General features: G+C 42.5%; 2 protein-coding genes across 2 annotated transcripts; both read right to left on the bottom strand.

The window, feature by feature from the left end:
- Positions 1–962: 962 nt before the first annotated feature.
- On the bottom strand, positions 963–3,666 carry rgs9bp (regulator of G protein signaling 9 binding protein). Its single transcript, XM_068709518.1, has 3 exons — positions 3,571–3,666; positions 1,705–2,011; positions 963–1,339 (listed from the first exon to the last, which is right to left on the bottom strand). The coding sequence occupies exons 1-3, from the start codon at positions 3,664–3,666 to the stop codon at positions 963–965; spliced, it is 780 nt and encodes a 259-aa protein (XP_068565619.1).
- A 912-nt stretch (positions 3,667–4,578) lies between these two features.
- zgc:56231 (uncharacterized protein LOC406257 homolog) lies at positions 4,579–11,093 on the bottom strand. The gene is made up of 18 exons (XM_068709516.1): positions 10,879–11,093; positions 10,611–10,706; positions 9,920–10,039; positions 9,675–9,813; positions 9,399–9,583; positions 9,221–9,296; positions 8,863–9,039; positions 8,656–8,767; positions 8,517–8,579; positions 8,072–8,218; positions 7,751–7,916; positions 7,488–7,661; positions 6,484–6,623; positions 5,950–6,115; positions 5,608–5,731; positions 5,287–5,357; positions 5,078–5,197; positions 4,579–4,983 (listed from the first exon to the last, which is right to left on the bottom strand). The coding sequence occupies exons 1-18, from the start codon at positions 10,978–10,980 to the stop codon at positions 4,768–4,770; spliced, it is 2,394 nt and encodes a 797-aa protein (XP_068565617.1). The 5' UTR covers positions 10,981–11,093; the 3' UTR covers positions 4,579–4,767.
- Positions 11,094–11,833: the final 740 nt, after the last annotated feature.

The raw sequence follows: 11,833 nt of genomic DNA, 5'->3' as shown, positions 1-11,833 counted from the left end.
TTAAATGTTAAAGGCTCTCTATCATCTATTCATTTAGAGTTTTAACTGTAGAGTCAGACCCTTGGTGTACATTTTGTTTTTGCATAATATCATAAAATAGTAACTAGAGTCTTTAATGATGTCTGTGTTATTGCATTTGATGGGTCAGTTTGTATTCATCTCACCATAATACATTCTGTTTCTTCATAATAAGTCCCACAGTTACAGTATAAGCGTCACACACTTCTGTACACTCTGCTGTGTTTGTATTGTATTCACCTTTTTCAAAGTAAAAAAACAACAGAACAGAAACAATAGTAGAATGTGTAATTTAATGCCGTTTGAATTCTGTACATTTCCTGTTGCTTTGCATACAAGTCTGTGGTGCTTCACCAAGGTGCTAGTCAGTGAAATGAATGGAAAACAACACAGTGGCATATCAAAGTTGATACTTCTACAATGCATAACTATACTGCAAAGATGATGTACATAATCAGTAACACTCATTGGAAGTGAATCTTCAGCCTATTACAGTATATTAACTACAAAGCATCAGCACCTATGTCTTCTCAATGGCAACGAGGAATAAAATGTGACAAGTGTCTCTCTGATGTTTTGTTTTAGGAAAGGACAATGTACTGTACAGAACAATGGGAGATATAAGCTCTATCATTTTTACAATTAGGTGAAGTAAAGTTGATCACCTGTCCTATATTGTATCCGTTATTTTTTTTTAAACCAGTTCTAACTGGTAACCATGTATTTGTATTGTCACTTTGCTGAACAAGGACAGTTTAAAGTATATGCATTACGTTAGATTCACCGCAGTAAATGGCAAACCGGTTTGCATCCAGATTTATTTCAGTGTATCTTTAGACAAGTCATCTGATGCATTAGTAGGTCATGTAGCTGCTATGTTTAAGTATGGACAGAGTTACTGAGCATTAAAGAAATATAATACGTTGAGTGCATTAAGGTTTTGCTCATGAGAAAAAGACAATACAGACGGATAAAGTGGCTGCCACCAAAACAACAGCGAACATCAATAAGAGCACAAAGACTTGACTGCGCTGGCATAGAGGCTGGCGTCCAGGCTGCTCCTCGTCGACGGAGACCAGAGCCAGGGAGGCGCTGTCGGTGCTGCTGAGCGGGTCTGCGTACTGTGGCCCGTGGGGCTCCACCATCCAGCGCATCACGTTGACCTTCATCTCCATGTCATCGATCATGTGATCAATTTGGCTGATGTCCTGCTCCATGGTGCTGCGCTCCTGGCTCTCTAGCCCGGCAGTGAGCGTTGGACTCTGAGCTTGGTTCAGGTCTGGCAGACTGAGGGCCCGGGCTGCCACCTCGCTGCCTCCTCCTGCATTAGTCAAATGAAGCTTTGTATCCAGTCAAACATGATTTAAGTGATTCTAATGCAGCCTGCAACAGTCCCGCAATACCTTTTAACCTCGTGGAGGTTACAATTTTCAAGTGTTTCTATCATTTACTACCATTCATATCATCAGAATTAGAATCACTACAACATTTTAACACAAATGTTCATTTTGCTCCTATTTATCTCTGAAATGATTTTGAATATTATAATAATATTTGTTGTAATTATTTCCTAAATGTAGTCCCTGGTTAAATCTTGTGTTACATAATGTAGCCGATGTGCTGCCCTTGACTAATCTCTGAAGTACTACTCACATCTACAGTAAGAGGTGCAGGGCTGTAGTTTACCTTGTAGGCCAGTTTGCACCAGGGTGTCGGTGTTGGCCAGAGAGAAGATTTCAGCCACGTTGAAAACTTTGCACATGTCAACATGGAGGAGCTCTAGGCTGGAGGAGAAGGCCACCCAGAGGAGCTCCATCTCCTTGCGCTGCCCCTCAGGCAGGCTCTTGTTTCGGAGATGCGAGGTCAGATGACTGCAGGCGGACACGGCCAACATTTGGGCTTTTTCTCGCGTTTGTCGCAACTCATCCCGCAGCTGCAGGCTGTCGGTGCACCCACCGACACACGAGGCCAAGTGCCGGTAACATGCCACCACCTGTGTGGAGAAAAAGAAATACAGATTTTAATGTGCTAATTGATATGCAAGCCTTGGTGGGAAATTAGGGGAACCTGAAGGTGTGTGCTACCAACCAGCACACCGCTGTAGATGCTCGGAGAGAATGTGTTTCATAGTGTGATTACTTCCTGGTATTCTGGGGCTGCTGGACTTCAACAACTCAGACCTGAAAACTGTCTGATACTCAGTTCCTCCTGCAACTCAAAGTTTAAAACAGCAACGTCCAACGTGCTTTCTATCAATACACGCTCCAGCTGTGCACATCAACCGACCCAGTGTACAGTAGATCACTGATCCTTGTTATAGATAGATATTATAACAGCCCTCCTCTAGTGAACACATTAATATCCTAAATACAAATATGTTCAGTGTTATAAGACACATTGGGTAAAGTCAGTGCTTCATGAGGGAGATAAATACTGGTCTTTGGATTGGTAAGAAACAATTCTGATAAACATCCTTTAGTTATCTGAAGCTTGAACAATAACTGTGTCAAATGGGACAATTCCTCTTTTATGATCTCAATCATATCCCAACACGATGTTTTATTAATAGGCATTAGCTTAGCCGCAGAGGATTAGCAGGTTTCAATGAAAAATATTACAATTAATCTCATTATCACTGATCTATTTCTAGATAAGCCAAAACAACCTTGTGCATTCAGAGCGCGGATAGATGAGAGGGAATAAAGCAATGATCAACACATATGCTGTGTTATTTTTTAGATTTTTTTTCCTGTATGAATTCATTGGCATGTCTGCCTCTCCATACAGTATTTGATTAAACTTAAACCTTAGTAATGTTCCAGTAGTTCATTTTCTTTTACCATATAAAGTGTGTTTGCTCACATTGTCTCAATGCACGCAGAGCTTTAAACTATGTTTTATTAAACTATTCCAGCACGTTTTACACAGTACGTTTACTGTAAGTGAACGCTCCAAGTATTAAGAAATACATCAACTGCATATCGAGCAAATATTCGCTGAGGAGATAAATTTAGGATCGGACACATTTTTTCTCACTGCGCAACAAATATTTCCATTATATAAATGAACTACATGCCATAAACAGCAACAATATGATAGTAAATGATGGTTAATACAACTACATGCATGTCAACAACAGACTGAATGCCAGGCAAGGCAGTGACATTACCTAACAAAGACATATCTAACAAAGACGCAGTGGACCAAGAAACCCTTTTCAGTGAGAGTGCTTCTTTAGCCACGGGGGGAAATGATGCTTGGATGTATTGTGTAAGTTTAGTCTTTGAAATACTGATATAAATATATTTAAAAAATGATAGTGAAGATGGAATAATTGCTGATGACAAACAAAGCAACTTTTTGTCACATAAAATGCTGTGTGAAAATATTTAAATCAACCTCATTTTCTGACATTTCTTCTTTCTGCTTGTTCAATTGTGAAATAAACAGACTGACACTATAATATCTATATGTTAGTATTACACCACATTCTTTTAATTCCTAAATGGTCATGGCATAAATAAAGGAAGCGTAAAACTTGAAGCAGCTTACCTTAATCAAAGACTCCACCAGAGCCTTTCCGTCAGCCAAAGCCTCGTCCGTGCCAACTGTGCAGTCATCACCTACTTTGTTATTTACCAGTGGCATGAGGAGGACTTGTCCAGAGTCTCAGACTCTGCCCAGCTGCCCTTCACTTTTCTGGCTGCCCCTGCTCCTCTTCTTCCCCTGGAAGATGCTTCATTCAGTGGCTGAGGGTTGAGACGGACTCGGTCCCAGAGCCGCACGACGCATTGCAAAATTCCACTCCAATGACTAAATTGTAATTACGGGTGCCAAACATGCTTTGGTGGGTCAAAGAATATCTCACAAAGAGCCAGAAGTGTCTAAAAAGAAAGTCTAAAGTAATGAGGAAAAAAAAAAAAAGTGTAATAAACTGATGTAACTCCTCAGCAAGGTGCTAATCCTGTGATTGACCCCTTTGGACTGACGCAGGCCAAGACGAACAGCTAATCTCATTAACCACCACTGAGACCAGAGAGACAGACGAGCAGCTGGCCGTCTACCACAGCGGTCCTTTCACTGACTGAGGAGCCTGCACTCTGTACCTCAGTCACTCAACTGTAAACATCAATACACAACACATTTCTATTAGCATGGTGGAATATTAGTCACGTTTCTTGTATTGAATTGGTTAAGAATGAAGGGATCTCAGTGGTTGGGTGCAAAGAACAAATTAAATATCGATGCACTTAAGGAATTGAACATTGTACACGGCGTCTTTGTCCGATCACGGTCTTTTGTGGTCCGCTTCTCCTCGGGCTCTAGATAATGGATGGGCTTGTTTGACCAGATTGATACAAGGGTCAGCGTGTTCAAAGCATTTATTCCCCCGCGTGATAGTTCTATAGAAGCGTGCGTGAGCTTCTTTGTGTATACAGCACACAATGAAACTGTGTGCATGTGGCCATCAAATGCATCATACGAATGACGCTTTACATTTGAGTTATCCACAAATGAACTATCGATACTGTAAATGATCAAGAGAAATGACTTCACAGCTAGATGTTTGAGCAATTTAATTTGATTAAAAACACAAAAACACAGGAAATGCCATCATAAGAAACACTACACCTGAATAGAATAAAGAATAAGTCACAATTGCGCTTTCATTTACAGGCACGCTAAAACTGTCCATGTCTAAGTTGTTAAAACACATAAGGAATCTGTCTCCTTTCTTCCAGATGCTGTTCAGTTGTGTGCAGTCTTCACCGTCTTCCTCAGCTTTCGTCCAGGAGAACTATTCCGTGGAGAAGTCACCGCTTCCCTGATGTTAGCCAGCAGGCCTCGCTTGGTTTTGGGCTGCACAGGAGACTTCTGGGAGTGCTTGGCAAGTTCTGCCTTCAGTGACGCAATCTCCCGGTCCTTTTCGACGCTCTGCCGTAGGATGTCGTCCATAGATTGTGTCTATACAGGTGAGGTCATCAGGTCAAACAGCTCAAATTGTATTATTTATTAAAGCCATTATGAGTATGATCTGTCCCACTTTGCATTATCTCACCTGATCGTCCCACTTCCTCTGTAAAACCTCCAGATCAGCAGATTTCTCCAGGAAGCCGTCTCTGATCTTCTGAAGCGTTTCGCTGAGCTCCATCAGCCTTTTCTCCAGGGACAAAATCAACTGAACCCAACATTAAATGTAAAACTGAGCAAGTGGTCGCATAACCAAAGTTTAATTGAACTACAGAATTTAAATGTTGCCCTCGTTACCTGTTGTTTATCCTCACACATCTTCTCTATGGCACATTTCTCTTTGTTCAGCCGTTTGCAGCGATCTTCCCCTGTGGGGAGGAAGTGAGCCGAGTGACGTTTATAGCCATTATAACAGAAGCTGGTGAGCTCGATGAAACACGACTGAAAGGAGAATATACTGATAAAAAATACACTGAATTCAAAGAAGGAAACAAACTATAAATATGCATCTTAAACTTTCATGGAGTGTACTTCTCTTAAACCACTCCCATTTAAAACCAAGTTATCTACATTCAACCAAGAGGAAAGAGGAAGCTGCTCAGCCGCGTGCATTCCAACCTGCTGCTTCTGTCGCTTCGGATGGTTGAGTCTGGCACGACTGGTCCACTGTTAGAACTGCACACAATACCCGGCCAACACTGGACGTTAAGGTGTCCAACTCTGACACTTTACGTTTCAGGGCCTTCACACAGACGTTACGTTTTAATGACGAACCAGTGGTCTGACTGCTTGGTTTGGTAGCTTAACAGATTACTGTGAAGCCAATTTGGCTATTCACAATTCAACAACTGAAGATAGCAATGGGGATTTGAACAGTGTGTTACTGCAGAACATTTCAGTGAGACATAAACATTTTAAAAGAGGTTTGAATGGGTTTTGTTAGCTGATCAAATGACAGACCTCCACCTTCTCCTGTTCAGCAATGAACTCGTCAAGAGGTACGTAGTCATCCTCCAGATTGTTCATAGCACACTGGTAGGCGTGCTCTTTGATAGCATCCTTGTACATCTCAAAGGTGTTCTCCAGCTTTTCCTGGTTGCTCTCCTTCTGCTCTGCTATCTGTCGACTAAACAGTCAACGCAAACGTCATTTAGATTTTTAACAATGGGTTTAGCTAGGGGTCAGCAACAACATCCCGAACTAAAACCTTTGTTAAAAATCTTTATCAGAATCAGCATTATTGGCCGTGTATGCATACAAGGAATTTGACCCCAGTGTTTTAAAAATAAAGACAGGACAAGGACAACAAAAGAGCAGAACAGATGGAAGCATACACATTTAACGACTATGTACAATATATATATTAAGGTTATGCGTCAAGTGCCAATATTCATAAAAATAATTAATTAGAAATAACAAAAATGAAGACTGCAGGCATACAATAGCAAAGATCTGCATGACTAGCCTCCTCTTGCAAAACAAAGAGTAACTTGCATGCGGAGTTCTTCGCTCTCCATGAGCTGTTGTAACATGGCATCTCCCATTTCCTTCCGGATCTCCATTTCCTGAACCAGGTTTCTTCTTCGCTCTGCCAGGAGTTTTGTTCGCAGGCTCTCGATTATATTCACAAGGTCCTAGGAGGGTGAGAGTAAAACATTAGTGGAGAAAACTTTGATCTGCAGTTAATCTTAGAATGACTGAAGTTAAATATTCCCCAACTGCTGCATTTGACAAAACGTTTAGAATCTACGGTCGACTACAGTATTTGGGCACAGCAGTGCTTTGAGCTAAATGCCAACGTCAACACGTTCACAATGACAACATGCTGGTATTCAGCAGGTGATACGGCCTTCATCTTAGTTTAGCGTGTTAGCTCGCTAATGTTTGCCAAGTCGCACTAAACGGGGAGTAAAGCTGACGTGACCTGATGATGAAGCTAGATGAAAAATAAAGTTATTACAATTCATCCTTTGGGGAACGTGAACACGTGTTCCAGATGGCAATCCATCCCATAGCGAAAAACAAGTGTCAACCTCATGGTGGCGCTACAGGAAAGGTCAGGGAGTCTTTAAGATTCATCCTCTCGGCACAATGAATGTCGGCACAAAATGTCACAGCAACCGATTCAATACTTATTGAGACATTTCACTAAAAGCAAAAAATTTGAACTTTGTGATGGCGCTTGAGGAAAAGACAGGGGACCACTACAGTCAGTAGGCTATATCCTGCAGGGACCATGAATGTCTGCACAAACCAAAAATAGTATATTTCTATATACGGGAGAAGTTTGTCTTCAACACAAACCACGACCTCTTGTCTAACCAAGCATGTTTGCTGCCTTAACCTAAGAGACTTCTGGAAGAAAGAGCTTTCTGACATAAAAACCTGAAGGCACTAGATACATGGGACCGATTCTGATACCAAAAACACAATTGGAGAACAAACCATCTCTGGTACATTTTTGAAACAAGGACTGTGACATGGAGAAGCAGTTTTACATCCTGTGGCAGCAAAGACATGTCCGCCTCGTCTTCCTCATCCAGCAGCTCCTCCTCAGACAGGTAGCTCTCCAGGGCCCGGCCGGCGATCGCCCCGTTCCTCACCAGAGGCTTGCCGTCACGGCCGACCAAACAAGGAGACTCCAGAGACTTGTCTGGGATCAGCTGCACCACCTACAGACGGCACAGGCAAGAGCAGAGGCGTTTTAAGGTCCGCCTCACTGCGCCGCTTCCTCTCACACCATTTGGTACTCAAGACTAACCTGTTTGGCAACAGCAGAGAATTTCATAACATGGAGAGTCTCATCGTAGGTGGAAGCACACTGGTTGATGTTGACGATCATCGACGCTTTTCCTTTGCCGCAGAAAACAGCCTGGAAGAGCTTGGTGAGCTTACTCTCCCTGAAAGGAATGTAGCTGCTCTTCATTCTAGTAAACGGCACAGAAGAAGAACAGACTTTAACAAAGCTAAAGCACATGCTGCAGGGTTTTAACAATGCAACAATATCCAAATGATTTAGAGTCATTGCTTCACTTGTTAAACAGGTTTTTGTAGCTGGTGACACATTAAGAACCAACTGCACCTGTCGGTCTGATGGTTCCGTAGGGCACTGATGCACTTCCCCAGAATGAGCAGGGAGTTGTTGATGTTCCCGGCCTCCTTCAGCCTCTCCCCGAATGTCTTGGTTTTGTTGCATCGTTCTGAGCCGGCCAGGTCACACAAAGAAAACCTGAGAAACCCAAATAAAGTTATGTATTAAGTAGCTCCTTTCATGGTGCTGGAGAGAGACAAATAAAGTACAAACTTAAAATCTGGTCCAATAACTCCTAAGCAACAAGGCTCTGATCCAGTCATCTGTCTCAGTCTTGCGTTTATTCCTACCTCTTTGGATGCATCTTAAGAGTTTAAATTGTCTGCTTTCTTATTTGTATCGTAAGTAGATGAGCCTACGATTCCTCTCACAACTGCGGCCACACAGAAACACAAGCATTGTTTGGATGTTCATGACGTCTCTGGCAGATACATACTCTGAGATCCTTTCAACTGTGCTGCCATCGATCTTCAGTAACTTCATGGTGAATGTGCTGTGGCTGTAAGGAAAGCAGGGTTGAGTTTTGAAAAGAGAAAATGGCACCAAGCACAGATACGATGAAAGGAAAAGTTTGCCTTCTGCTCGACGACTGGTTCATCTTTGTGGCAGCAGCGCTTCGGTTTTTGTTTCCAAACTGAAGCAGTTTAGAGGCTTCTCCCACGGTCTGGATGTTAATCCACCTGAGATCTGAATGTCAAAAGCACACATAAGCCTTGAGCAACGTGAAGACTACTGCCGCTTATTTCTACCACCTGGAGAACACCTGGTGAAGTCACGCTCACCTTTAACATAAGCATTTCCAGCACCGTCGTCACAAACTCGAAGAGCAGCACGTTTCTTAGACTTTGAGCAAAAAGAAGGTTGAAGCAAATCGTACACACACTCGTTGTAGATTTCAAAGAATGCCACCCATAAGGCGAACTGGCCGCTGCCTGCTTTGGTTGGGTCGCTTGCCAACACTAAAAAATAAAAAATAAAAAAAAGAGATGAATACATAGAGTGAAGCAGAAACATCTAAGGATCAGACATGATGACATCCTGAGTGTAGTGACACTTCATCACTTCATGTTCAAGCTCAAACTGTTTCTTTAAATGCAATATACTGTATGTTGTGTGTAGAGTTTGGTTTGTGAGAGCTACCGGTTTGATTGTAGGACAAAGAGAAACGGGTAGAAGAAGAAGACAAACGACCACTGGCTCTGATAGGATCACACTCCTAGAGGGGAGCAAATGGAGAGCATTATGGTTATTTATCAATCAAAACATTCGCAGTGATATTTCTGAAGAAAACATCTCAAGTTGACGAGAATCCTCTCACATCTTTGACTGAAGCTAAGATGGAAGCTTTAGCGCTTCTCTCCTGCTTGACTTGGTCAGGATCCAGATGCTGTGCGTCGGTCCTGAGGTAGGGCTTCAGGTCCATCCCCTCATACAGACGGCCTCCGATGTAGTGAAAGGTGGCGTCCAGCACTCGAGGGAGTATGCCCGGCTCTTTTGGAGTTCCTAAAACATTTCACAACGCACTCAAGACGGGCAGAACAACTTCTAAGGGGGACTAACGCTCATTCAGAAGCTGCTGAGCTTCCATCTTTACCTTGGATTGTGTAAGTTTTCCCTGCGTTGGTTACCCCATAGCTAAATATCAGTGCATTCTTCCCGTCCAAGAAACCAGACATTTGGCTTTTGACGGTGTCCTCATAAAGGTCAGACTGTGTCATCTCTTGTCCAAAAATCTAGAAAGCCAACAGAAAGATGGTTGGTCTGACACAGCTCAAAGCTCATCCACAATATATTTCAGGCAGATGTGTGAACAGCGCTCCAATCTCCAATATCACAGACCTGTGAGAAGGAGAATTTGTGGAGCGACGTGCCGACGCCTTTCTCACTGCTCTTCATGGTGGCAGAACCCTTTGGTGCCTTCAGGGTCACCGTCTGGTTGTTTTCAATCACTACACAGCCCTGAGGAGAAGACACGGTTCATTCATGTGGGCCATGGCTCACAGAAGGTGTGTTTGTGCAGACGACTACAGTCTAGTCAATATGTCATGTTTGAGAAACACATGGATCGTTATAATTAGTAATGGAGCAATCATCTCTCAGCTCACACCTCCACTTTATTCTGTATTAACATAGAAAGCACTGCAAAAACCTAAAATGCGTTACATCAAGTTAACCCATTATATAATGTTAGTGCATTTAAATGAAGACAGGGACACTGGTGAAGTACATTACACTTAAGCCAATAATGTTGGGGAGGATCTTGATTTTACATCAAATTAATATCGATATTTAAATAATTTCCGTACCTCAGTGGAAAGCAGACACATAATATGAATGATCTGCAACACTTGCAGGAATAATAAATTAGGCTACAGAGTAATGTCTCAGCTTCATTACATGTAAACATGGTCTGTGTAGCATGATGGACTAGTGCTCCCTTCTGGTCACATTCATTGACATGATTATTATCTACCGTATGGAGCACGAGGCAGACCGGTTGACACCGTTTACAGCCGGCTCTGCACTGTACCTGATCCTCCTGGTCACAGAGTTCCTCTTTAGAGAAGGGCCGGACTCTGAGGTAAACTCTCATGGTCTGCTGCTCAGCACCACCTGGCAGCTCAGTCTACAAGCAAAGAAGACAGTCAGACCAGGAACTAAACCTCATGCAGACAAGCAGAGTCCTCGGGTTTATTTCAGTCCGTCTGGCCAAGGAACAGGCATCCGTGGTCAGAGTTGATAAAACTCAAAGTGAAAGAGAATCTGGACTGTAGTACTGTTCCATTAAAACACATTACCTGCTGGGATGAAGTGCCGGCAGGGGAAACGTTACAAGTCATGTCCATGTCAACAAGCTGCATGTTGATGCTGTCTTCACCCGTCAGTTTAACTGTACTCATGTCGATCTATCAATTAATGTGTTCATTCACGACATGCATTAAACAAAGCCTTGGTAAATGGAGATCTTACAGTCCCCTGACTCTGTGGAAGACAAGTCACAAGAGAGCGTGGCCTGAAGAATGACTTGTTTCCGCTGACCGTGAGTCTGACGATGTTCTCCACTGAGGGAGTTTGTAATTTGTATTAATTGAAAGCAGGCGTGAAGTCAAGCAAATCACCAGGAACCACCAACCAGCTGAGAGCTTCAACAGAGACTTATAAAACCACTGTCTGAGGATCAGTCGCCTCATATTTAAAGTTATAATACTACTAAAGAGTAAATGTAGAGGCCTTAGCTTTTCTTTTTTTATTTGATACCAAAACAATACCAAGACTTGTTTTCCATCAGTCACAGCTGTTTGTAGACTGTTTGTAAAGAGGATCAGAAAGACAGAGTATGAAACGCTGAAATAACATTCCTCTGAGTTACATTTAAACCCATTAAAACATATCCTTGTTTAATCATCCTTTTCCATGGAGGACATTCAGACTTAGAAAGCACAGGTGTAAATACACAGGTGTAAATAATGAAATGAATGATGGCTGGGTTCCACTTAGCTGCTCTAATATCAGGTGGTATCGTGCATGCTGGCTGACCGTCAGTCCTGATGTAACACGGCATTAGTGTTATGAATAACTGTGCTTTACCATCTATGACAAGTCAGTCCGCTGTGTGAAAGGTGTGCTCCATAGACTCAGGTGTTTTGTTTACATCTTTACTTGATCTCATAAAAGGACCAGAAGCTCGACTCATTTGAACTAAAGATAGGTTTGACTGTAACTGACATTACATCATGTTTTGGTGTTCACCAT

The sequence above is a fragment of the Cebidichthys violaceus genome, unplaced genomic scaffold (assembly GCF_023349555.1).
Source record: "Cebidichthys violaceus isolate CVI_PGR_0920_01 unplaced genomic scaffold, fCebVio1.0.p SCAF_15, whole genome shotgun sequence".
NCBI lineage: Eukaryota > Metazoa > Chordata > Actinopteri > Perciformes > Stichaeidae > Cebidichthys > Cebidichthys violaceus.
Note: the sequence above shows the minus strand (reverse complement) of the source record. Positions and strands in the feature narration are given on the sequence as shown.